The sequence below is a fragment of the Neofelis nebulosa genome, chromosome 2 (genome assembly GCF_028018385.1).
Source record: "Neofelis nebulosa isolate mNeoNeb1 chromosome 2, mNeoNeb1.pri, whole genome shotgun sequence".
NCBI classification, from domain to species: domain Eukaryota; kingdom Metazoa; phylum Chordata; class Mammalia; order Carnivora; family Felidae; genus Neofelis; species Neofelis nebulosa.
In genome coordinates, this window is record NC_080783.1 from 136,489,101 (window position 1) to 136,517,038 (window position 27,938).

The 27,938-nt window shown below is 38.0% G+C and overlaps 1 protein-coding gene across 2 annotated transcripts; it reads right to left on the reverse strand.

Annotated features, from left to right (window-relative positions):
* Nucleotides 1-3,184: 3,184 nt before the first annotated feature.
* Nucleotides 3,185-27,929, reverse strand: RTCA (RNA 3'-terminal phosphate cyclase). 2 transcript variants are annotated; one of them, XM_058716418.1, is made up of 11 exons: nt 27,654-27,929; nt 27,445-27,545; nt 25,524-25,667; nt 21,631-21,754; nt 19,088-19,146; nt 17,412-17,553; nt 16,685-16,809; nt 14,354-14,412; nt 9,291-9,385; nt 6,465-6,569; nt 3,185-3,548 (listed from the first exon to the last, which is right to left on the reverse strand). In XM_058716418.1, the coding sequence occupies exons 1-11, from the start codon at nt 27,696-27,698 to the stop codon at nt 3,447-3,449; spliced, it is 1,101 nt and encodes a 366-aa protein (XP_058572401.1). In that variant the 5' UTR covers nt 27,699-27,929; the 3' UTR covers nt 3,185-3,446. The 2 variants fall into 2 exon arrangements, with proteins under 2 accessions (XP_058572401.1, XP_058572402.1); XM_058716419.1 differs by lacking the exon at nt 27,654-27,929 and having other exon boundaries at nt 25,524-25,682.
* Between the last annotated feature and the right edge of the window lie 9 nt (nt 27,930-27,938).

Below are 27,938 nucleotides of genomic sequence, written 5' to 3' on the forward strand. Positions count from 1 at the left end.
TTGCAAAAGAGGGGCTTGAACTCAAGAACTCTGAGTTGAAACCAAGAGTTGGATGCTCAACCGACTGAGCCACCCAGGTGCCCCAAGAGGTTGTGTTTTTTTTTTTTTAAGTTTATTTTTGAGGGAGAGCACGAGCTGGGGAGGGGCAGAGAGAGACAGAATCCCAAGCAGGCTCCCTGATATCAGTGCAGAGCCTGATGTGGGGTTCCATCTCACGAATGGTGAGATCATGACCTGAGCCAAGACCAAGATTCAGCCACTTAACCGACTAAGCCACCCAGGAACCCCAGAAAAATATTTTACTTAAAGTTTAAGGTTGATCTGTAGAAAGTAAACACTCATGCTTTTATCTCCTTACTTAAAATCATGCAAATATATAAATAAGATGCAAGTTTATATTTTAGTTTGAGTAGGCTTTTCAGAGACTAATATTTCAAACTGTCCTTTTATTTGATGCCTTCAAGCTTTTCCTATACTCTGGGGAATGCACTGTTGTAAAAATAAAATGGATAAAAAAATAAACTTTTCTGGGGCACCTGGGTGGCTCAGTCAGTTAAGCGTCCAACTTAAGCTCAGGTCATGATCTCTTGGTTTGTGGGTTCAAGCCCCACATCAAGCTATCTGCTGTCAGCACAGAGCCTGCTTCTGATCCTCTGTCTCCCTCTCTCTCTGCCCCTCCCCTGCTCTATCAAAAATAAATAAAACATTAAAAAATTAAAAATAAATAAAAAATAAACTTTTCTTTTGTAAAAAGGAAGAATGGCAGTTATGAAAGAGAAGTTATGAAAAACAAGAAACTGCAAAGACCTTGACAGCAGGCAACTCAATTTTAGGAGGAAGTACATATTTTAGCAGAGAAATTTAGGAACAAATTCTCTAAAAACTACTGTCCTCTGCAAACCTGAAATTCATGGGAAGGCTCTGTGAAACTCAAGTGGTATGAATATCTATTTGAAGGTCACTGGTTTAAAAAATATTCTTAACAATCACTGTACATATACTATCAAATCAACAGAATTACTTGTATTAAGAGGTCTTAAAAAACAGAAGAAAGAAACATCTAAGAGACTTTTAGATACAGAAGTAGAAATAGAAATACAATTTCCAACTCAAGTACAACAGTCTGTCTTCCTTAACATTACTGTCCTACCTCGTACAATGACTAGCACATTGTAAGAGCTCAATGGATAATAAATGATAGCATATAAGCAAAATAAATCTAAAAAGCACAGAAGGCGGGGTCGGGGGGAGCTGGCTGGCTCAATGGGAAGAAGATGCAATTCTTGATATCTGGGTCATGAATTCAAGCCCCATGTTGGGTGTAGAGAGGACTAATGATATAAAGTTTAAATAAAATAAAATAAAATAAAATAAAATAAAATAAAATAAAATAGAGAGAGCAGAAAGGCATTAAGACAAGAGCAGAGTGGCACCTGGGTGGTTCAGTCGGTTGGGTGTCTGATTCTTGATTTCGGCTCAGGTCATGATTTGGCAGTTTGTGGGATCGAGCTCCATTCAGGCTCTGCACTGCCATTGCAGCTTGGGATACTCTCTCCCTCTCTCTCTGCTCCTCCCCCACTCATCTCCCCCCCTCAAAATAAATAAATGAACAATTAAAAAAAAGACAAGAACAGAAATCGAACTGGAAAGACAGTGTAAATGGCAACAACAACAACAAAAAAACTCTAAAGGGCTTAAGTAAAGAAAATGCACAGTCACAGCATTATTAAGATTATAAAAGAAAAAACAAAATAAAATCAACAAGAGGGGAAAAAACAGAGAAATATAATTTTATTTGGGAAAAATAAACAAATTCAAATCACTTCTAGGACTTAGCAAAAATTTCTTTGCACTTGTCCCACCTTCATTTTACCTGAGCTGAGACTCAACAACAGTGACATACCAAAGCCAAGATTAATCATAAACTCATCGTGTATACTGGGTTGACCCTAACTAAATCTCGCTCTACAAAATTCCCAATTTCTGTATTCCAGCCTACCTCTTCAATACTGTTGCACACCCGGCCAGAAGCAGCAAGGATATGATTACCCTAAAGACCTCCAAATTTATCACAACCCCTCCAAAAACTATACTAAAAGTATAGTTTTACTATAAAATAGAAAGATATTCCATATCTCATGTTATACAAATGAGATTTACCTACTTCATGAAAACATAAATAGTAAGCAATACTTTTATCACATCTTTAGAGCAAACTGAACCCAAAGATCCAAGGCCACAAAAATCATTGATTATCATCATCATGATTATGTACCTAGTAGTAATTTTTTTCATTATGTTGTTCTATACAGACTAATTCAGCACTTTCTGAATGTATTATAATACCATCCCCTGGATCCATACCTTAAACTATGTTTTAATCATCATCAGATAAAGTCTAAGACAGAACCACGTTTAAAAGACTTCCTCATATTGGGGCACCTGTGTGGCTCAGCTGGTTAAGCATCTAACTCTTGGTTTTGGCTCAGGTCACAATCTCATGGTTTGTGGGATTGAGCCCTGCATCAAGCTCAATGCTGACAGAACAGAGCCTGCTTGGATTCTCTCTCTCCCTCCCTCTCTCTCTCTCAAAGTAAATAAATAAAAAATAAAAATAACCCTCTAAAAAAATATAAAAAATTAAAAAAAAAAAACTTCCTCATTACTTTACAGGACAGCATGTTTAGCTGGTACACCAAACTGGTTTAATTTGAGTCACAATTTCAACTGCCTACAGTGACCAGGAAGTAATCTAAATGAGGAAACAGACTAAGTATAAGATAACAGCGAATGATGAAAAGCACATTCTGTTGTAAAGGCGCTCAATTAGATTTTGAATCTGCTGAATGTTTTGAAAGCCAAACAAAAACATATCTGGGCTGAATTTGGACAAATTTACTAGGGTCCAATTTTGCAATCCTCATTGTTCAGCTTTCAAAACATTCACCAGATTCAAAATCAATATTTACCAAGTTCCCACTAGAAAGAAGAGACATATAATTAGAATGAGAAAATGCTTATTAAATGTTATTGTTGACACAGCAAATACTTGTGCAAAAAGTTGTCTCGTTATGCATGAGGTTTCAGTAACCTAATTAAAACCAGACACAAATTAGAGACCAAATCTACAGCCTTGACTTACTCTATTATATAAGAAAGAAAAACACACTTCAGGTAGAAAAAATACTCTATTTCCATACTTTAATACTGAAATCAGCTATCATACATATCCATCAACTCTTGTATTTCATTGTCTTTATCTCAGGAGATAGTCAAAGTGAGATTAATTAGATGAAGCGTTCTCAGCAAATCTATAACACTCTGTACTTCATCTCCAAATTTAAGTCAGGTCCTTTAATAAGTTACTGCTTATCCACTGCTGTGTAATATTTATGAAATGAATTAGTGCAATATATCATTGAGGTATTATTTAAAAGGCAAATACCCTATAGATATGGATTTGTCATCCCAATTCCTTGGCACTCAATAATATAAGTGTCTTTAGAGGCATCGTCTTCATCTTCTGATTTCTTCACAGAGAATTTAGCCTGAAACCAGAGAAGCATTTAGTATATAAGTAATATAAAGAGAGATAGAAAGCCCTTAAGTCCAACATAAATAGGCAAGTAGTTAATATCAAACTCATTTTACTGAGGAAGCAAGAGGCATAAAGATCAAATGACTCATGAGAAATTCAATAACCTAAATATATTTTGCTCCAGAAGCATGACTCTTGTTTAAAAGTAATATATACTTGTGGAGTTCTGTCAGAATGTATAGCCTAGGCCCTGCTCCGTATCCACTGAATCAAAATCCCCAGGATATTTGCAGCTAGGTAAATACCATTTTCAAAATCCCAATTGTTAACTAGAACACCCCTTTACTACCTACTTCCTATATTTTTTCTAAAACATGGCATTGAAGCATTTATACTTCTCTGATCTTGTCAAGATCAAGTTTCTAAATCCCCTCAAATTTTTCTTGTCAATTTAATTCCCTAAATATGCTATTCAAAAAAATCTAGTTCAAAGAAGGAAGGTGGGGGGATGCCCTTCATCTTTATTGGCCTTAACATGGTATTTTTCACTTGTTAACTAATTGAAGTTTGGCTTTGAAATATTTGGTTTCTATCACTGCATTCTGGAAACATGATTTTTTTTTAAAGCTACTGCATTCATTCTGATAAAACAATTAAAATCAAAACAATTGAGTAGGTTGAATTTGTAGCAAATGGATTTCAAATGCGCCTAAGACTTTAGGATTCTATGAAACACAATTTGAAAACCATCATTCTGGGGCCTACTGCATAGTAATATTCACAAATTATTCCAGTTTCAGGATTATGTGACAGTATACTGTATATAGTAGACACTGAAAATTACTGTTGAATGAATAAGCACTGAATTCTGAGCTACATAGCCAATTACTTGTGTAATTATATATATGTATACATTTCAAATTGTAAGCATTATGTAAATATGAAACACAGGAACACTCAAGGAATTCATTTCTAGCCTATATATAAATATACTGAAACTACAAAAATTTAAAGTTACAAGGAGTCTTAATGGACTATGCACCAGTCTCTGATTTTACAGATGAATTATCTGCACTGAGGCACAGAAAGAAAAAGCAGCTTGCCCCAAGTCACTCAGTAAGATACCACAAAGCGGAACAAGAAACCAGAGCTATAAATTTCAATTCACAGCACTCTCCACTATGTATTCACTTCAAATAACATGTCAGTGTCCACTATATGCAAAGTACTATAAAAAGTGAGGACTATATGAATGCAACTTAATCCCTGCCATCAAGGACATCATAGTTTACAAAGAAAAAATGATAATACAGCATAAATGGAATAATAAAAAGTACAGTTAACTATCTCTTGACATGAAATATAATTTACCTTCAATTCCTATTATCCTTTTCCTACAACTGAATCAAAATCTATCTGTGGGGCGCCTGGGTGGCGCAGTCGGTTAAGCGTCCGACTTCAGCCAGGTCACGATCTCGCGGTCCGTGAGTTTGAGCCCCGCGTCAGGCTCTGGGCTGATGGCTCGGAGCCTGGAGCCTGTTTCTGATTCTGTGTCTCCCTCTCTCTGCCCCTCCCCCGTTCATGCTCTGTCTCTTTCTGTCCCAAAAATAAATAAAAAACGTTGAAAAAAAAATTAAAAAAAAAAAAAAAATCTATCTGTGCTTTCTAATAACAAGAAAAAAGTTGTATGTTATTAAAAATCATACAAATAAACGGTTAGAAGCAGGGCAACTCCCAACTTTGTGCTTGCTACCCTTCTATAATAGCTATTTTTTTTAATAATGTGCATTATTTTTATAATTTTTAAAACTACTTAAGGTCACCTTCATAAAATTCTGAGTTATAAATTATAGATCACTTTATGAAATTACATTATAAAGACTATAGCAAAACAGGAACATGCAATTATTGAAAAAGGCAAGAAATGAAGCTATATGCAGTAAATGCAAAAAAAAAAAAAAAAAAATGAAAAGAGAAACACTTTTAAGAGGAAAATACCTAAATGTCAACAGTGGTTGTTGGCAAAAGGGACTATAGGTAGGTTTTTTTCCCCTTATTTTCCAAATTTGCTATAAGGAAATTACATTAGTTTCAGATAAAACATACAAATTTAGTCATTTTTTTTAAATTAAGAATCCTGCAGAAAAGGTATTAATATGAGCTTATATACTAATAAACCCTGTTTCACTAAAAAATTATAAATCTACTCTTATAAAAGTTTAGGGGACTGGTGTTAAAATTTCAGCAAATATTCTATTCTACCGTAGAATCAAAAGAAAATGAAACATGTAAAATTTCATATAAATATTTAAGTTTCTGGCCAACCATGAATTCCTTATGATTTGATTTCATAGTTCTCATGGAAGTATTTTTACTCTATAAGGCAGCAATACACATGCGCTTTGCCGTGTGCTTTCCCAGGTCTGTTCACAGCCCAGCTCTGCCACTAACAAACTATGTGGGCTTGAGCAGTTAAGTTAATCCCTTTACCGCACTTTACTCACATGCAAAATGGGAATAAAAATAAACAGCAACCTAACATGGTTATGCAGAGCTGGGGCACCTAGGTGGCTCAGTGGGTTGAGCATTCAACTCTTGATTTAGGCTAGGGTTATGATCTCATGGTTAGTGTGTTCAAGCCCTTCATCGGGCAGGTGGTGCGGAGCCTGCTTGGGATTCTGTCTCCCTCTCTCTCTGCCCCTCTCCCATTTGCACGCACACGTGCTCTCTCTCTCTCAAGATAAATAAACTTTAAAAAATAGAATGGTTATGCAAAGTAAGATGATTCAGGGCAACTGCTGACTCAGCTCAGTGTCTGCCACACAAGAAGTACTAGGTGAGGAATAGCAAGTATCCTGTTTATTACAATCTGACCCAAAACTGGCTATGATAAAAATCAATTACTCTTTCTAAATCAAATACTCACCTTTGCTAGTTGTTCAGCAAAATGTATAGCCGTTTGTGTATGGAGTGTAACTGGTCCTGTTTTTATTCTGGAAACTCCACAGGCTAATGCCATGAAAATGATCAGCTATTAAAAAAAGAACAAAGAAGAAAATTTTCACACATTTACTAATATTTGGAGTTAAAATTCTACTGCTTACCATATGAAAATACTACTAGAAATCAAAATAGCTCAAAGCATTTCTACTTCTTTAGGTTTCCAAAAGTCCTAAGAAGATGACAGAAAACCTCCTTCACCCACTGTCCGTGTTGTGGTACAAAAATGCTCAGTAGCAGTTGTCAAAACAGCCTTTCTAAAATTTGTGTTTAAGAATAAAACAGAGTTAAAAGTTAATATATCAGACCAACTGTCTCTATAAGGTGGAATATATAATATGACAAGCTTCTTCCATTGTCTAAAATTACAACTTTTTTTTAAGTTTATTTATTTGAGAGAGAGAGAGAGAGAGAGCATGCACGTGAGGGGGAGGGGAGGAGGTGAGGGAGAGAGAGAATCCCAAGGAGGCCCTGCTGCTGAAATCAAGAGTCGGACACTTAACCAACTGAGCCACCCAGTGGCCCCTAAAATTACATTTTAGTGGGTAAACAAATACACTAATACAGAATTCCTTATAGAGTACACTTGGGCAAGAAAGGAGAGACTAGAAATAAGGGAAATAAGAAACTAGTTAAGGAGAGGTACCTAGGTGGTTCAGTCAGTAAAGCATCCATCTTCGGCTCAGGTCATGATCTCATGGTTCATGAGTTTGAGCCCTGCATTGGGCTCTCTGCTGTCAGCACAGAGTCTGCCTCAGATCCTCTCCCCCTTCTCTCTCTGCCCCTGTTCTCTCTCTCTCTCTCAAAAAAAAAAAAAAAAAAAGAAAGAAAGAAAAAGAAAAAAGAAACATAAAAATAAAAACAAAAACTAGTTAAGGGGCACCTGGATGGCTCAGTTGGTGAAGCATGAGACTCTTGATCTGGGGTTGTAAGCTTGAGCTGCACACTAAGTGTAGTTACTTAAAAAATAAAATCTTAAAAAAAAAACCAAACCAACAACAAAGGAAAGAAACCAGTTAAGAAATCCTAAAGAATACATTTCTAAATGCAGATTGATGGTTTGAGATAAAGGAGAGAAAAGTATGGTAGAGAAAAAGAAAATCTATCAAGACAGGGGACCATAAAAAGATCTTACTTGGAAATATTCACCAGCATTTCTCCATATGAATAAATGTGTTAAGTTTAAGAGGTCTATGACACATCCAAGTGGAGATGCTGACAGGCACAAGGGATAGAGTTAAGGAGAAAGGCCTGAACTAGGTGATATAAATTTGGGAGTTGTCTGTGCACAGGCAGGACATAAGCTATGGGACTGGACAAAACAACTGAGCCAGTGAATACAGATGAAGGAAAGAGGCATGAGCCTGAGCCTAGGGATTCTCTAAAACTTAGAAGTTGAGAAGATGAAAACAGAAGTAACAAACTACCAAAAGACTAGAATACGTGGTCAGGGAGATGAAAAGAAAACAGCGCTTCAGAAACCAAGTGAGCAAAGAATTTAGAGAAGGAAAGAATGACCAACTGTACCAAATGCCATGGCCAGGTCAAGATGAACACTGAAATCTGAGGAATATAAATTCCAGAAAAATATTTAAAAACTGACTGAACTAGGACATGCCAATCAGTCTCTCAAAGTCAGTGATATTGCAACAATGATTTCAGGAGTAGATTCCTTAGTGCCCCTTACTCATTTAGCCCATCCCCCCTCCCACAATCCCTCCAAGTAACCCTCTGTTTGTTCCCCATATTTAAGAGTCTCTTATGTTTTAGTCCCCCTCCCTGTTTTTATATTATTTTTGCTTCCCTTCCCTTATGTTCATCTGTTTTGTCTCTTAAAGTCCTCATATGAGTGAAGTCATATGATTTTTAACTTTCTCTGACCAATTTCAGTTAGCATAATACCCTCCAGTTCCATCCACGTAGTTGCAAATGGCAGGATTTCATTCTTTTTGATTGCTGAGTAATACTCCACTGTATGTGTGTGTGTGTGTGTGTATATATATATATATATATATATATATATATATATATATACACTACATCTTCTTCATCCATTCATCCATCGATGGACATTTGGGCTCTTTCCATACTTCAGCTATTGTTGACAGTGTTGCTATAAACATTGGGGTGCGTGTGTCCCTTCGAAACAGCACACCTGTATCCTGTGGATAAATGCCTAGTAGTGCAATTGCTGGGTCGTAGAGTAGTTCTATTTTTATTTTTTTTGAGGAACCTCCATACTGTGCAGAGTGGCTGCACCAGCTTGCATTCCCAAGTGATAAAATTTATATTCAGTCTGGGGCACCTGGCTGGCTCAGCTGGAGAAGCATGAGACGCCTGATCTCAGGGTCAAGAGTTCAAGCCCCAGGGGCGCCTGGGTGGCGCAGTCGGTTAAGCGTCCGACTTCAGCCAGGTCACGATCTCGCGGTCCGTGGGTTCGAGCCCCGCGTCAGGCTCTGGGCTGATGGCTCGGAGCCTGGAGCCTGTTTCCGATTCTGTGTCTCCCTCTCTCTCTGCCCCTCTCCCGTTCATGCTCTGTCTCTCTCTCTGTCCCAAAAATAAATAAAAAACGTTGAAAAAAAAAAAATTAAAAAAAAAAAAAGAGTTCAAGCCCCACATGAGGTGAAGTAATTACTTAAACAAATTTTTAAAACTCAATAAATAAATAAATAAAATAAAATGTATATTCAATCTAATTATCCAATACTCAAATCTAATAGATTCAAAGGTTTTATCCTAAAAGCATTGTTACCTGGTCTTGCAGATACTCATCCACAGCACCACCATGTCTAAGATTTGCTAACAGCATTTCAGCAGCTTCAATTCCAACCTTGTCTGCATTTACACCTACAAAAGACACAATGTAAAAACACACAACAAAGCATATCAATTACTAAGAATCAAAGAGTTGAATTAATATATCTCAGTTAGCACTGGTATAACTTTTTTTAGGCGCCTACTCTGAACTCACCCAACCAACTCACCCAAGATTTTTAAATGTATTTAATCTTCTGAGAGCTTAGCACATGCAAATGGTTTATATTTTTAAATGAACCTAGTGGAGGAAAAACCAGGCTGTATTTGGCCCTTTTTTAAAAGTATTGGGGCGCCTGGGTGGCGCAGTCGGTTGAGCGTCCGACTTCAGCCAGGTCACGATCTCGCGGTCCGTGAGTTCGAGCCCCGCGTCAGGCTCTGAGCTGATGGCTCGGAGCCTGGAGCCTGCTTCCGGTTCTGTGTCTCCCTCTCTCTCTGCCCCTCCCCGTTCATGCTCTGTCTCTCTCTGTCCCAAAAATAAATAAAAAACGTTGAAAAAAAAAAAAATTAAAAAAAAAAAAAGTATTAATTATGGGGGCACCTGGGTGGCTCTGTCAGTTGAGTCGGTTGAGTTCAGTCGGTTGAAATCGACTTCAGCTCATGGGTTCGAGCCCCACGTTAGGCTCTGTGCTGCCAGCTCAGAGCCTGGAGCCTGCTTTGGATTATGTGTCTCCCTCTTTCTCTGCCCCTCCCCTGTTCATATTCTGTCTCTCTCTTTCTCAAAAATAAATAAAAACATTAAAAACATTTTTTCATTAAAAAAAGCTATAATCCTATAACGCTATGCCTGTCAAAATTTGAAATTTGCAATTTATACATGTTATAATTAGTCTGTAAGCAATCCATTAGAATTAAAGGGTATTTTTTAGAAGTCAGAGAATTATGTTTCATGTAAGGAAAAGCTGATAAAAATTCTCATATCAACTATTGTAAAATTTTATTCCTTTAAGATTTAAATAGGCATTACCTTATTTTGAAAATAATACAGAATACTTATCCCCACACCCCACTCCCTGCTTCTCCACACATGCCCCAAATCTTCATACAATGCTGAATACAAAATAAGTGTGTCAGAAGCAGTGGAATGTCAAATGATGTTTTTAAAGTATTTACTTTAAACTAAAAGAAGCCCCGGCTACAAATAAAAATGTCTTTCAAGGACATGTGGTTAATTTTTGTTCCTATTTTATATTTGGAAATTCATTTGATTATATGTATACCTTGGTAAGATTTCCCAGAAAAGTGGAATTTTCAAAATTTTAACTGTTTCTCATTACAGCAGTCATTATAATATAATAAATTAACTATCTTTACAACATCAATCAGTCAAGTACATGACTGAATGAAGTAGCTTGGAACATGTGGTGTGAATCTCAACTTCTTGGGTAAACTAGGTTGCTTCTTCCAAATGGAAATGGAAATGGAGATGTAATACCTAAGTTGTAAAACTTGCTAAAGAAATTAGAGATAATACTTACAAAGCATATACTACCATGACTGGTTCAAAATAAGCTATTAATAATAACAGTTAATACTGAGTACCTACTATGTGTGTCCCATACTAAGTAACAGGAACTGTTTCCTTTGCTAAGACAACATAAAAATACACTTCTATATTAGAGAACCAGAGGATAAGTAGGTACTAAATTCTACAGTATAAGCTAGGACTTGAGAGACTCTCCAGGCTAATTCTCTCACTCAATAGATAAGTAAACTAAGATCAAAATAGTTTTAGTGGCTGAAATAGTGACAAACATGACTCATCAGTTACAGGTTACTGCTTCTACCACAGATGACGTCATGGACAACTAGCCAATGTTACTTCTGGTAATAACTCTTAGATGTTAGGATTCAGGGTCTGATAATTTTCTAGTTAATTTAAATACGAAATGAAAGGGGATAACGGAAGCTGACATTCTCTCTGATATCCTTAATATATATACTATCTAGACTAAGAGACAAGACCCCAAGCTGCTTTTACATTTGCTAATCCCATCTCATTTGACATCTGTGCCTGACAGGAAACAAGGGAGAGCACCAGCAGAAGCTAATCAGAGCAAGTATATTGCTCTATCATCTATTCCCTCCTACCATTATAATTCTAAAAATAAATACTGTGCATTCTGAAACTGTGTTCTCCAAAGACAACTTCAAAGTAAAAGTGGTCTCAAATGACAAAGTAAGAAAAGTGTTGTTGGAATATGAGCAATTTTTTCAGGGCTGGTCAGCAAAGTTAATTCTAAGTATTGCTAATAACAAAGTAATGATTGATTTACAATCTCAGTGCGATATACCTAAAACTATCATCTACCCTGGCAAACTAACTCTACCTCCTATGTCGCAAGTTGAAATGTTTCTAGGTACCCAAGGTAGAAATCTAGAAGGTCATTCTTCACATTGCCTTCCTCACTTCCCATATCCAACTGGCCACATCTATTCCCCCTCCTAATATTCTTGCATCAGTACTCACCTCTCTAGCCCCAATCACTGAATCCCTTTGTATAGGCCCTCATCATTTCTGACCTAAACAGCTGCAACAGTCTTGTCTTCCTGCCTCCAATATGGTTTTCCTGTAATCAACCACATAGCTATCAGAATTACCTTTCCAAAGATCTGATATTACATTCCTCCTTAAAGTCTTTAATGCTTTCAGGGTGCCTGGGTAGCTCAGTCAGTTAAACACCCAATTCTTGCTTTTGGCTCAGGCCATGATCTCACGGTTTGTGGGTTCAAGCCCCATGTCAGGCTCTGTGCTGACAGTGCAAAGACTACTTGGGATTCTCTCTCTCTCTCTCTCTCTCTCTCTCTCTGCCCCTCCCTTGCTTGCCCCCTCTCTCTCTCTGAACATAAACTTAAAAAAAAATTTTTTTTAATCTTTATGTTTTCATGACGAAACCCAAATTCCTTGATATGACCTGTCAACAAAGTCCTTCAAAATCTGGCCTCTGTCAACCTCTCTAACTTCATCTCCAGTTCCCTGCTCCAGACCCTACACTCATCATACATAGTTGTAGTTGCACAAACACAGAACACTCGTTTTTGTCAGCACTGTCCTTTGTCCTTCCTCCTTAGCTCACTTTTTCATCTGGGTAATTTCTACTTATCTACAGAACATACTAGAGGATTGTTGAATGCAAGAAGCCAGATTTGGGGTCAACCAGCCCCCACAGGAGTATTAGCTGTTCTTCCCCTGTGTTCCTATGATGCCCTGGGAATACCATGGTCTGTCTCCTCTACCAGACTAAGCCAGGAAACAGGACAGTGGCTCAGATATCTATGACCCTAGCATACAGTACTTGGCACATCTTGGTGCCCAATGAACTCATATTCCACCCAATGTCTGCCAAGCACTTATTACTTACATGGACTCCCAGTCTCTGCTTTATATTTGGCATTATCTTTGCTTCCTCAAGTCCCCATAGATCCTGTATGCAGTAGCTCACTATCCACACTGATTCTTCACTGTCCCTAACAAGTAATTAGTGTACTCTAAATACGTATTTTTGATCACTACTTCCCAAACTTCATTGTACTTCAGAAATATGCAGTGAGCTTGTTAAAATATATCCTTGGGCCCAACTTCCAGAGATTCTAATTTGATAGGTATGGAATAACTCCCAAAATGTGTTTTTCTAACAAACTCTCAGATGATGCTGATATGTTACTTGTCCACCAACCATAGTTTAAATAGCACAGTTTTAAATAGAATTCATTTAAGCCAGGTCAACTGGAGACATTAATTTCATTTATTCTATTATGTTGTTAAGATTTTATACCCAACTAGTATCTACATCTACCAAATGAGCAGAATAAGATTATCTGAAATTTTTTGTATTCAGCAATAATAATGTGGTAAAACAGCACAGCGAGGGTAAGCATCTTTTAAAGATCTACAAAGTAGGAATAAAGCAATCAACTACCACACAAACATCAAGAAGTTCAACTAGAAGTCGCCTCGCCTCGATGGCAAAAGTAACTTCAAATATTAACAGATGTATACACATCTCTCTTCTTCCAAATATGCTCAATCTTAACTACATTTCCCTTTCACAAAAATACTATTTTTTGAAATCACCAATGTAATAACTGATGCAGGGAAAAATCATCAATGGACACTAAAACCACTGGATGAAAGTTTTATAGGAATAAGATAATCAGATGGTATCAAAGTATTATCCCAGATGACTTACTACTTATAAAAAGAGAAAGAATTTACAGCAGACATACCTGGAGGATACTACTTAACCAAATGATCACAGTCACCTTTACCAATAAAGGACAAACTGACCTTATCACTAACCCTGTTGTGATACAATGGAATGTACATAGCCACCTATGCAATATTCCTACTAAAAATGTTTCATCTGAATATATCTAATCATGAGACAATCAGACAAGTCCAAATTGTGAGAAAATGGCCTGGACTTTTCAAAACGTCAATATCATGAAAGGGGGAAAAAAAGGTGATATTTTCTGTAGTAGAAAAGAAACTAAACAGAAATGATGACCAATTGCTGGGAGTGCTCCAAAAAAAAAAAAAAAAAAATCCCCATTGCTCTAAAAAGTATTTTGGAGGCAAGTGACTAGGTTGAATATAAAAGACAAATTCTTTGGGCATAAAAATGGTATCATGATTAGACAGGTATTGTTCTTTGGACATGCATGACACAGTATTCAGGGGAGAGATATGGTATCTCCTACTTACACTGAAATAGTTCAGAAACATACACAACTTGCAGCTAACAGCTGACTACTGGTAAACAGTTGACTACTAAGAACAGTGTATGGATGCTAATTAGTCATTCAACTTTCTTATCAGTTTGAAATTTTTCAAAGTATAAAGTTAGGAGAAATACTAAAAATTTGACTCTAAAACAGAACCAGTTAATCATATCCTTTTATACTTGTCATCTATCATGCTATAATGTTCTAATCCTGACAGGTAATTAAAAATTTTTACACTAGCACTGGGAACTGTGAACCCACTTCATTTATCTGTACCTCGTTTACCAAGCGATGATCCAGCAAACAAACAGCCAGTAGATGTCTCAGCAATAATGCTAAATAGGAAAAAAAAAAAAAAAGGATTACTATCTATGCGATAAACATTCTAAAATTACACACAAATACAACCAGGGGAATAGTGGTTATTAAATATGTAGAATCAGATCTACTTAGTAAACTGCAAAAGTGAAACTCTTCACACAGAGAGCAGGATGATTAGCACTCTCCATCTTCATCAGGGCATTAGTACCCTTCAGCTCATCTGACAAAAGTCACACTAGATTCTAATCCGTTCACAGGTAAGGAATGGCTCTCCTTGAAGTTACATCATTCACACTAAATTATACCATTTCTACTGTACTATAAAGTGTTTTATTATTATCTAAAGTGAAAAGGTCTTCCTACGTGTTTGAATGTAAGTGACCAACTTAACGTAGACTGCTATATCCTTAGGATGTTATATATGAACCACAAAACTAGAACTTTTGATACACAGAAAATAAGGAGGAAGAACACTACCAAAAGTCATCACTCCCAAGAGAAGCAAGAGAAGAAGAAAGGGAGAAGAACTACAAAAACAACCAGAAAACAATGAACAAAATGGCAATAATTACATACCTATCAATAATTACAGTAGCCAATAGCAACTCAAGTGTCCATCAATAGATGAATGGGCAAAGAAGATGTGATATACACAATGGAATATTACTCAACCATAAAAAGGAATGAGATCTTGCCATTTGCAACAACATGGATGGACCTAGAGGGTATTATGCTAAGTGAAATAAGTCAGATGAAGAAAGACAAATACCACACGATTTCACTTACATGTGGAATCTACCAAACAAACAAAAAGCACAAAAGACCCATAAATACAGAGATCAAATGGATAGTTGCTAGAGGGGAAAGGAAAGGAGGATGGGCAAAATGGGTGAAGAGAAGCAAGAGATACAGGCTTCCAGTTGCAGAATGAATAAGTCACAGGGATAAAAGCCACAGCAAAGGGAATACGGTCAGTGGTATTGTAATGGCACTACAAGGTGACAGATGGAAGCTACCTTTGTTGTGAACAAAACATAACATATTGTCAAATCACTACGTTGTATACCTGAAACTAATGTAACATTGTGTGTCAACTATACTTCAATAATAAAAAAAAACTGTATTTCTACAGAAATTTTTGGTTTCATTTTACAGTTTTTAGATAGTATCAAATGCAGAATGTTTAAATCTGTATTTAAAACCTTTAGTAGAAACTCCAAAAAAGAGACTTTCTATCCATAAGAGATACTCTCAGACTTCAAAAACTCAATTAAAGCAGTCTTAAATTTGAGGTACAGTCAGTGGAGCATGCGACTCTTGATCGCAGAGTTGTGAGTTCGAACTCCAAGTTCGGTGTAAAGATTACTTAATGAAATCTTTAGGGGCACCTGGGTGGCTCAGTCAGTTAAGTGTCCGACTCTTGATTTCAGCTCAGGTCATGATCTCACAGTTTGTGAGATTGAGCCCTGCATCAGGCTCTGCACTAACAGCACAGAGCCTGCTTGGGATTCTCTCTCCCTTTCTCTTTGTCCCTTCCCCACTTGCACGCGTGCATGCGTGCTTACTCTCTCCCTCAAAATAAATAAATTCATGAAAAAATAACTTTTAAAAAAAGCATTTTTATATTAAATCAACAACTTGTAATTAAATAATATAATGTTTTCTTTTAAATTTTTTTTAACGTTTATTATTGAGAGACAGAGAGACACAGAGCATGAGCAGGGGAGGGGCCGAGAGATGGAGAGACACAGAATCTGAAGCAGGATCCAGGCTCTGAGCTGTCAGCACAGAGCCTGACACGGGGCTCGAACCCACAAATCGTGAGATCATGACCCGAGCCGAAGTTGGGACACTTAACCAACTGAGCCACCCAGGCACCCCTATAATTTTTTCTAAATAGACCTTTGCCATATCTAGTATTTACATGTACATGGATTTCACGTTTGAAGTACAGAAAAACAACTAGAAATATTTCTCTCAGGATCAGCTTCAAAGGCTAACTTCTGATTAGCTTAAACATTTAAGTTCTCTTAAATGTTAAGAGAAATGTTAAGAGCAAAAGGGCTCTTACAATGTAATAAAAGGCAAACCATCCTCAGGAAAAAAAATCCAGAATAAAATAATCATCTTAATTCATCACACTACTGGTTTGGGTAGGAATATCCTTAAAAATGTGCCTTTTTAAAACTGTAAAATTTAAACAAAAGAACTATAAATATTTAATTTAAACAGGATAATTACTTCAGAGCTCTCAATCAGTATCCAGGAAAAAGTACATTGTCTTACATTATCCCGTTTCCATTGCCAAAGGCTTGGTCTTTAGGTTCCTGAACAGGCTGGATGTTAACATACAGATCCCTAATCTCCTTTCTGATGCATCTTACAGCTGCCGCTGCCATATCTTTTGCCACCTATTTTGGCAAGACAGAAAAAGAGAAAATAATGATTATTTTGATAGTTGTTTTCAAGCCTTCAAAGACACATACAGTAATGAATATCTCTTACAGGGATTAAGAAAAAGCATGATCTTCAAGTGTAACACGTAAGTTCAGGGGAAAGTTTTAATTAAAAGATTTATTAAAAAATTAAGTGCTCTGAGGCACCTGGGTGGCTTAGTCGGTCAAGCATCTGACTTCAGCTCAGGTCATGATCTCGCAGTTCATGAGTTCAAGCCCCACATCGGGCTTGCTGCTATCAGCTGTCAGAAAAGAGCCCACTTCAGAACCTCTGTCCCCCACTCTCTCTCTGCCCCTCCACTGCTCACATGCTCGCTTGCGCTCTCTAAAAATAAATAAAACATTAAAAAAATTAAGTGCTTTTGGGGTGCCTGGCCTGTTCAGTTCATAGAGCATGTGACTCTTGATCTCAGGGTTCTAAGTTTTAGCCCCGTGCTGGGTGTAGAAATTACTTAAAAACAAAATCGTAAAAAAAAAATATTAAGTACTTTCAATAATTTCAAAATTTAGATGATATAATACTTACCAAGACCCACATACACTTCTAGACAACTTACTTTAAATGGCAAAACACCAGCAACAAAAGCTCTTCCATATATCTTAGTCACAGAGCCACGGTCCGTTAAATTTATTGGGTTCAACTGTTTAACAGGTGACATTCGGACAATCACTTCACCACCCCCTTTTGGGTAGTAGCCCCTACAAAGAGTATGACAAATACTCACATAAACTTATTATATGACAAAAATACAGCTCAACATTTAAAATGAAATAACACATGAATTATATCCAAACATACAACTCGTGTTTGAAATTTCCAAGCAACATTTTAGATCTGTGCTGTCCAATATGGTAGCCACAAACTACATGTGACTATTTACATTTAAATTAAATTTAAAACTCAGCTTCCCAGTTGCACTAGCCACATTTCAAGCGCTCAATAGTCTTATGTGGCTAGTGGCTACTTTACTGAACAGATAGGGAACATACCCATCAATGAAGAGAAATTCTTTTTGACAGTGCTGTTTTAGAATATAAACTCCTTGATGGCAGGAGTTTGTCTATTTTCTTCCTGCAATATTCCAGTGCCTAAAACAATGTCTGATACATAGGAGGTACTCAATAAAATACGATGAATATTAAGTCAACACAAACAAAATTTTAACTCAAATATTTAGTGTCACTTATTCTATAGAAGAGGATGGGAACATACAGATGAGAGTAACTGCTCTTATTTGCAAGGAGCTCCCTCATCTGGTAGAGAGATGGCTCTACATACAACTTACTGGAACACAAGTCAGGCTGTAAAAAAGACTACAAGAGGGATGCAAATATGAATTCCAACTGAGACACACTCATGGGACAATTCACACAAGAAATTACAGGTTAAATTTTGAAAAAATATAGGATTTCCAGTTTTTACGAGAGCAGGGAAGGAAAAACATGAAGAAAGACATGAAAGCCCAAGGCACAAAGTAAGTTTAAAGAATAGTAAGCAATCATATGTTAGAATACATGGAGGACAGGGGCACCTGGGTGGCTTAGCTGGTTGAGTGTCCAACTCTTGATTTCAGCTCAGGTCATAATCCCAGGGTCATGGGATCAAGCGGTGAGTCAGGCTCATCCTGAGCGTTGGAGCCTGCTTAAGATTTTTTCTCTTTTTCTTTCTGCCCCTACTCCCTCCCCCGACTCATGCTCACTCTCTCTCTCTCTTCCAAAAAAAGAAAAAAGAACACATGGAGAAGGTTGAATGAAGTTAGAAAGGTCAACTGCAACAGGACTGCGGCACACTTAAATGCCACACCAAGAAATCTGGCCTTGTTATTTGGCAGAAGGGAAGCCTTGAAGGGAAATAACCTGAAAGCCCAATGTGCTTCTTAGGGAAATAATTCTGATTGCACTGTGGGAAGAATCCCTTTTATGACCCTGCAGTGCCTAGTCCAGTTGTCTGCGCATAGAAAGTATTCAATCTGTGCTGAACATGAACAACACTAGGTATGAAGGTCCCTCAGTGTAGCAATTCCCTTGAAAATATTTCTCCGAAGAAACAAGCAAATACCATATATATCTGCTTTCAAGTCCCCATGCGCCTGCTGCTTACTGTTTTTAAGCCATAAAACATAATTATTTTCTACAGGAAGTAGTGGGTTCCAGAATAATTCTCTAAGGTCTAAGCTTCCCACTATTTTTAGCACAAATAGTGGGTCAAAGGGCTAACAAATAAGTAACTTACCTCATTTTAATATCACAATTAAATTGGAAACCAAATTTTTCCACAATTGGTTTGAAAACCTGGAAAATCAGTTTATTGTTACGTTAACCACAAATATTCACTGATTCAACACGTATTAAACAGTATTATTAAACAAAAGTGCTCTGCACTGGGCTGACAAGAAGGTATTACAGATAAACACTGATATAAAAATGTGTAGGGTAGTTCTATTTCTCAAATAAAATAACTGACATGTAAATTAAAATTAAAAGTTTAACATTTAATTAATCAAGGTTGTACAAGTCTATCTAATGAAAAAAATACCAGAAGTCACGATCCTTGATCCCAGTGGTTATTTTACTCCACAGGACAGTATTTCCTAACTAACCCTTTGCAATATAATACATAAGAAATTAGGGGATATTGATAAACAGCATTCCATTCTGCTTTCTCAATTTTTTTATACTTTGAAATTTCACTGCATATTCAAGGTTTTATCCTCATTTTTTCCATTTAACATTATAAACAAAAGCCTTTTCCTGACATCATAAAATTCTTCCTAAACAGTATTTGAATAACTGTATGGAATTCTAGCATAATTTACTGAGCCATTCCCCAAGTGTTCACTTGCATAGTTATATATATTATATAATGATGATTATAGTATATAATGCTCTGCTCAAATACCTTTAACATTTATCTTTGGCTGCATTCTGTAACATTTAATTAGGGTCATTTCCTTGAAGTGGAATTATTAGGTGAAGAGAGATTAACTTTCATTATACACCCTATCAAACTGAATTCTAAAAGATTATACCATCTATTAAAATGGCAAAAAAATTAAATTAAATATCAAGTTCTGTGAAGACGCAGAATAGTTGAAACTCTTATACAGTGCTGGTGAAAATGCAGAACAATGCAGCCACTTTGGAAGCCAAAACAATTTGGCAGTCTGTCATAAAATTAGATCTATACTTACTATTACCAGCAACACCTCTCCTTGGTGATTACCCAAAAGAAATGAAAACTTATATTCACTGAAAAAACCTGTATGTAAAAGTTTATACAGACTTTATTCATATTGCCAGAAACTGGAAACACCCCAAATGTCCTTCAACAGATGAATGGATGAAGAAACTGGGACATCCATATAATAGAATACTACTTCTCTTTTATTGCTAAAACAAGTGACATTGATGAATCTCAAACAAATTATGGTAAGTGGGGGAAAAAAACAGGCTCAAAGGGCTACATACAGTATTACTCCTACATACGGTGCTCTTAAAAAAAGACAAAACCAAGACAGAAGATAGATGAGTAGTTGCCAAGAACTGGGGCATAGGGACTGATTACAAAGGGGTCTGAGGTAATTTCTTACAGTAATTCTGTATCTTGATTGTGGTGGCTGGTTCACAACCATATGTCAAAAATCACAGAACTTTACACTAAAAAGATGTATTTTACTATAAATAATTACACCTCGATAAACCTGGAGGAAAAGAAAGATGATACCACTTCTCTCTCCTACTAAGTATGCCAACACTGAGTGTCATCATTTTGAAAATTTATAGTCAAAATATGGTATTTAATTTTGTATAGTTTATCTAATTAACATGGATCTACCTCTTAACAAATTTTTAAATGCAGTATATCCTATTGTTGACTATAGGTACATGTTGTACAGCTCTCTAGAGCTTATTAATCTTGCTTAACTGAAATTTTATGCCTGTTGATTAGTAACTCCCCATTGCCCTCTTCCCTCTACCCTATTCTACTCTTTGATTTTATGAATTTGATTACTTTAGATACCTTATACAAGTGGAATCATGCCAGTATTTGTCTTCATGTGACTGGTTATTTCACTTAGCATAATGTCCTCAAGGTTCATTCATGCTGTCACATATTCTAGAATGTCTTTTTTAAGGATGAATAGTATTCCACTGTATGTATACGCCACATTTTCTTTATCTATTCATCCATCAACAGACATTTAGGTTGTTTTCTTATCTTAGCTATTATGAATAGTGCAGCAATGAACACGGAAATGCTAATATCTCTTCAAGATCCTGAAGATAATCCCACTCAAAGGTGGGATATCTGGATTATATGGTAGTTTTGTTTTTAATTTTTTGAGGAACCTCCACACTGTCTTCCATAATGTCTGCACCATTTTGCATTCCCATTAATAGTGTGCGAGGGTTCCAATTTCTCCGCATCCTCCTCAATTCTTGTCAAATGTATGTTTAATTTTTGTTTTGAAGTTTTTCTTCCAAAACATAATTCCTGTATTTATAAAATGACTGATGTATATAATAAGTAATGTAATTCACGCAACAATTACACTTGAGGTTTTAAAAGAATTCACTATGAGCACTGTTCCAAGATACAACACAAAATCTAAAGTAAACACAGTCCCTTACCTTCTCCCACAACAGAACTACACACCATAAATAAATAAACAGGCATACACAGAAACCACTCAGGATATATTTCAATAGAGAATGGAAATTCAGAAGAATACATGAGATCATCTTTAGTTCATCAATAACAACACAAGCCCTTACCATGGCTGTGTAATCAATCTGTGGTGCCATTTCAGCATTAGTTCCACCTTTTAAACGGAGTTCTGATGGAGAAGCAGCAAAGAGAACACAGGGCATTGAGACCTGCATCAAGAGGCACACACTCCTAAGGAGAACGCAAAACAGGCTTCAATGAATTTTCTTTTCAAAGTCTTAAGATCATGGTATTAAGTCTTAAGTCTTAAGTCTTAAGATCATGGTATTACTACACAGCACCATTCGCTGAGGCACAGACAACTGGGAAGGCAGATATACACCCAAGTCTAAAGTTAAAAAATACCCCGTTAAAAAAAGAGGGGTGCGGTGCACCTGGCTGGCTCAGTCAGTACAGCATGCAACAACTCTTGATCTTGGGGTTATGAGTTTGAGCCCCACGCTGGGTGTAGAACTTACTTTAAAAAAAAAAAAAAAAACACCACCACCCCAGGAACTGAATGATAAAATCCCAAATCTTTTTTTTTTAACGTTTATTTATTTTTGGGACAGAGAGAGACAGAGCATGAACGGGGGAGGGGCAGAGAGAGAGGGAGACACAGATCAGAAGCAGGCTCCAGGCTCTGAGCCATCAGCCCAGAGCCCGACGCGGGGCTCGAACTCACGGACCGCGAGATCGTGACCTGAGCTGAAGTCGGACGCTTAACCGACTGAGCCACCCAGGCGCCCCTAAAATCCCAAATCTTAAAGAAAGACAGTATTTTAGGAACTGGCCTTGAATGATCCGCAAATCTGGGTTTGAATCAAACATTACTTGTATGATCTTTCTTTAATTTACAAAGTAAAAAAATACATTTTTTTAAATGACACCATTTTTATAACATTTTTAAGATTTTTTAAAAATGTTTTTATTTATTTATTTTTTTGAAGGAGAGAGAGAGACAGAGCATGAGCTGGGGAGGAGCAGAGAGAGAAGGAGACACAGAATTCGAAGCAGGCTCCAGGCTCTAAGCTGTCAGCACAGAGCCTGATGCAGGGCTCGACTCACAAACTGTGAGATCGTGACCTGAGCCAAAGTCAGACGCTCAACCGACTGAGCCACCCAGGTGCCCCAATTTTTATAACATTTTCATAAAAGGATTCTTGAAAGTACAATTTATGAAAATGCATTTAATGCAAAGTCTAAAAAACACACCAGAGGAAATAGGGTCAATTAAATTGTAATAACATTCATACAGTGACAGTCACACACACAAAGTCAAGGTCTAGAAATACTTAAATAATTTTATTTGAATCTCTACCATGCACAAGGCATTGTTCCAAATATCAAGTTAAGATACAGATCCTACCATCATGGAGTTTATGATATGATAGGATAACATTTCACAAAGACTGACAGCTGAATATTTTACATGGAAATAAGTTTAAAGGAAATAATCTTTGCTGTAACTCACCTCTGTTTGCTCACTCTAATAAAATAATGTGAGAAGTCATGAGACATAATTATAGAATATATTTTATAAAATGAAATACTTGGTCAGATTTTCTAAATGAGCTGTCACATTCATATATAGCATAGATAGACATAGATGAAGCATAGATTAGACATAGGCTCTAATACAAAAAGACTTAACTTTGTTATAGTAACAATGCATATGTACTGAAATAAACAGTTTCTATAAGTGACAATGCATTTCACTAATTTAGTAAAGATTTACTGACTGCATAATGTGGTAGATATCATAAGAGAAAATGTATACAATATAATCCCTGTTCTTAAGGAGTTAAGCCAAGGAGCAAGTGAAAAAACTAGAAAATGTTTAGTTTACAATAAACTGTAAGGTTAAAACTACTAAACTTCTCAGTGTTTATTCCCTCTGAGGAACCCAACATTTAAATGTTCTCCCTACTCCCCTGATAAAATCAGATTCTAAGAATAGTACTGAAAATCTTAATTTTAGGAATAGGAAATTGCAAAAACAAAGGTAGACACTAGAGAAAACACATGGTACTGTAATCACAGTTAAGGATAAAAATGTTAGAAAGTGAAGAAGTAAGATTAAGTTTTCTTGCCAGGAAAAAGCTGGTCTTAGTCTCCTAAACTGAGCTGGATTCACAACTTTAAACTCATCTCTCTTACAGTCTATTAGATTAGAAGTCAAAAGGCCTACGTTCTAATTCTAGTTGTGTCTCTGACTCCATCACCTTGGGTAAATCACTTAATACCATTCTCTCATTCACTAAGTGGAGGAAGGATTGGAAATACATGGTTTCTATTTTCCCTCTTGCAGCTTCAAAATTTTACAATTCTATTTTAGTTCATTTTTAGATAGTTGGTTAACTATAATCCCCTTTCCCTTTTTTGTACAGGATAATACCCAAAATAATATGCTGACTATAAAGAAAGATACCTCAAAATTCCTTAATCCCCTTAGAAAGTTCTCATTTGGCAAACCTTGCCTTGGGCCTGGCAGCAGGTCCCTTTTCACAGAGGTCTATTCACAGCATTACTCAAGTATCAATTATCACTAAATATTTTCATAAACTAAAATCATCAAAATCTATTAAAACAGTTTCTGAAACAAACTGGTATCAGGTTTCCATTACTAGTTCCTATTTTATCAAATTTCCTAGTGAATGGATAGGATTTTGGTAAAAAGATATGGTTTACAACAGCAATCAGCCAAATAACTCAGAAAACACAAAAGTGCTCTCTATGTTTTGTCGATAAAAGGAAGAATTCCTGGAAAAGGATAAAGGCTCAATTTAATTGTTAACTATCTATTTTTGCAAAGGGGGAAAAAAACCCAAGATCAAACCTACAAATTTCTTTTTTTTTTTTTTTTTATTTAAAAAATTTTTTTTTCAACGTTTTTTATTTATTTTTGGGACAGAGAGAGACATAGCATGAACGGGGGAGGGGCAGAGAGAGAGGGAGACACAGAACCGGAAACAGGCTCCAGGCTCCGAGCCATCAGCCCAGAGCCTGACGCGGGGCTCGAACTCACGGACCGCGAGATCGTGACCTGGCTGAAGTCGGACGCTTAACCGACTGCGCCACCCAGGCGCCCCAAACCTACAAATTTCTAAACAAGGTAGCATAAGTTATCTATTAAAAGACAACAAGGGGTGCCTGGGTGGCTCAGTTGGTTAAGCGTCCAACTTCAGCTCAGGTCATGATCTCACGGTTCATGGGTTGGAGCCCTGCATTGGGCTCTGTGCTGACAGCTCAGAGCCTGGAGCCAGTTTCAGATTCTGTGTCTCCTCTCTCTATACCCCTCCCCCACTCGCGCTCTGTCTCCCTCTGCCTCAAAAATAAATAAACATTAAAAAAAAAAAGACAACAAAAATACTTAGACTAAAAGTAGAATATGACTCATAATTAGCTGTAAGCCAAGAACTAAATATGCTACATATAATGCAAAAACTACTATTACTACAATGCATAAAAACTTAGTCATTTTCAGATATTCAGTTTCTAAATAATAAAAAGAAACAAATATGCTATACTATGCACATAAGAAAATTCTAGGTATAATAACAGCTATCCAAAACTACATAAAGTGTAACCCTGGAAGGTTACTGTTTTCTCCATTTAAAATGTGGGGAAAACGGACGCCTGGGGGGTTCAGTTGGTTAAGCGTCCAACTTCGGCTCAGGTCATGATCTCGCAGTTAGTGAGTTCAAGCCTCACATCAGGCTCTGTGCTGGACAGCTCAGAGCCTGGAGCTTGCTTCGGATTCTGTGTCTCCCTCTCTCTCTGCCCCTCCCCTGCTCGTGCTCTCTCTGTCTCAAAAATAAACATTAAAAAAATATTTTTTAAACGTGGGGAAACGAAAGCTCAAAGGTTAAGCAACTTGTCTAGTAAGTGGTAGTACCTGCATGTGAATCCAGGTCTAGCTCCAAAGCCCATATTTAAATGGAATATAAGTGACACATACCCTGCTGTCTTGGTATCTGCTGTGTGGACTCCACCTTTAATCTTCTCCGGTGTAAACATTATTTCTGTTGAGCCGATTTCTGCCCCCTCCAGTTGCCCATCACACAAATCTCGAATCATTTCCAGTCCAGATAAATGTTGAGGCCTTCAGGTCATAATACTGCATCAAAACGTGTGCATTCAGACTGCCTATATCCCCACATTTTATGACCCATTTATAAAACTGCAATGGCAAGAAAAGAGCAAGGTCTAACCACAACAAGTGCCATCATCTTCAGTGTCAGAGCTTCTTTTTGGTTTTTATGTACCTAGCTAGACTGCCTGCTAGTAGGCATCTTTTAGGGGTCCTTCCAGACCACTTATTTTAGCTAAAACACATATGCTGATATATTGTTGCGAATGAGAAGTGTGCAAAGAGGAAAACTGATAAAACTAAATGCCACCAATCTCACTTGCATGTCATTCAATAATCTATAGTACCTGTTTCAGGCTGAATTATGTTCTTCCAAAATTCTTCTGTTGAAGCCCTAACCCCTACTGCCTTAGAATGTGAGTGTAGTTGGAGTCAGGGCCTTTAAAGAGATGATTATGTTAAAGAGAGACAATTTGGGGGCTCCTGGCTGGTTCAGATAGTACAGTATGTGACTCTTGATCTCAGGGTTGTAAGTTTGAGCCCCATGATGGGTATAGGGATTACTTAAAAATAAAATCTTAAAAAAATTAAAAAGGGGCAGTTAGGGTAAGCCCTAATCTATTCTCTGTGGTATGTTTATAAAAAGAGGAGATTACCACATATAAAGACAGCAGAGGTACACATGCCCATAGGATGCCCACGTGAAGAGGCAGCAAGAGAGAGGCCATCTCCAAGCCAAGGAGAGAAACCTGAAAAGAATCTTCCCGGAAACCAGGAAACCACCCCTGCCACCACCTTGATCTTGGACCTGCAGGCTCCAGAACCATGAGAAAAATAAATTTCTGTTGTTTAGGCCACCCAGTCTGGTATTTTGTCATGGCAGCTCTAGCAAACTAATAAATTCACTGCTGCAAACGACTGCTGTGACTAAGGGAATGAATGTGCACATATATCAATAATTGCCTTTTAATAATTTCAAAATGAAATGTGGATAAAATAACACTCTAAGAGATTGCTGATCTATTACAATCCCCAAAGGAATCAGTTTGGCGTCAACCTGGGTCCCCTTCTAACAGGAGCACATACCTCAAATTTAGCTAGTGGCACGCCTAGCTTCCCAGACGGAAGAAACAAGGTCAAATGTTAAGATGTTTCCCTGTCCACAACTAATAATTCTGGCTGTATTCATAGCTTCTTAGAGGTCTTAAGGAAAGCTAGAATAACATCTCAGGGCCCTTTCCTGAGCTATGATTCTAAAATGTGCAGCAGTAGAGAATACACAGGTTAAAAAGTGGGATTTTCTCTGGCCACGCAGGCTGTTCTGCCCTGATCCATCTTGCCGGCTGCTGCAAGTTCTCCCGGTACTCGGAATGCCCGATGACGCGGGAAAACATTTTAAAAGATAATGCATCAGGAAGCGAGAGAACTCTAGCCATATGGAGAAAACGGCCTATTTTCTCAACTTGCCCCTTGAGGCTTTCCAGATTGCACAGCCCTGGTTATGGCTAACCGTCCAGGCCAGAGCATGCTCCCCCCGGGACCCTGAGGCCCGGCTACACATTCCTCAACCTTAGGACGAGGATCTTCAAGCATCACCACCCGGGCTCCCGATTCCCCAGCCCCAAAGTCCGACCAAACCCCGGACCCCAAGGACTGCAGCCCGCCCCCCAGCCCCTCCGCCCCTTCAGCCCCTCCGCCCCTCCAGCCACACCGCCAGTCCCCTAGCCCTGCGCCCGCCCACCCGCATCTCCCAGTCCCGCGGCTCCGCCCCCCAGCGCCCCCGATTTACCTGAGGCCTGGCGTACTGCGGCCGGCTCGGATCTTCTGCACCCGCAAGGGGAGGCCCAAAAGACAGCTCAGGGCTGTAGACACCCTCAGGATCTGGCCGCCCTGCCAAGGGTGCGGGTGGGAGAGGAGAGCGAGAACATCAGACAAGAACGCTCTCCTTCCTAGCCTGGGTTGTAGCGCCACCGGCCTTGCCTCGGGCCCCGTACTCACCCCTTCCATGATCCCGCCATCCACCTCCACCCGCTGCCCGGCCATTGGGAGCGTCCTGGGGCCCGGCCCGCAGCGACAAAGCCTCCGCCCGAGTGAGAGGAAGAAGAGACGCTCGCTCCGGCACCGCAGCTCCGAAACCCCCCGTCCCCGCCGGGGGCCGCGGGGGTCTAGCGGAAGCGCGAAAGCAGCGCCCGCTCTCGGAAAACCGGAGGCAGCGGAAACGAACCCTGGCACTCAGTGTCCAGAACCGGGGATCTCCCTGCCCAGCCGCAGTGCGCGTGCGCG

Coding starts and splice junctions, on each gene's coding strand:
- RTCA (XM_058716418.1), bottom strand. CDS start 27,698: ATGGCCGGGCAGCGGGTGGAGGTGGATGGCGGGATCATGGAAGGG. Junction 21,755..25,523: donor GCAGATACCAAGACAGCAGG/GTATGTGTCACT, acceptor CGTTCTCCTTAG/GAGTGTGTGCCTCTTGATGC. Junction 14,413..16,684: donor GGCAATGGAAACGGGATAAT/GTAAGACAATGT, acceptor TTTCCTATTTAG/CATTATTGCTGAGACATCTA.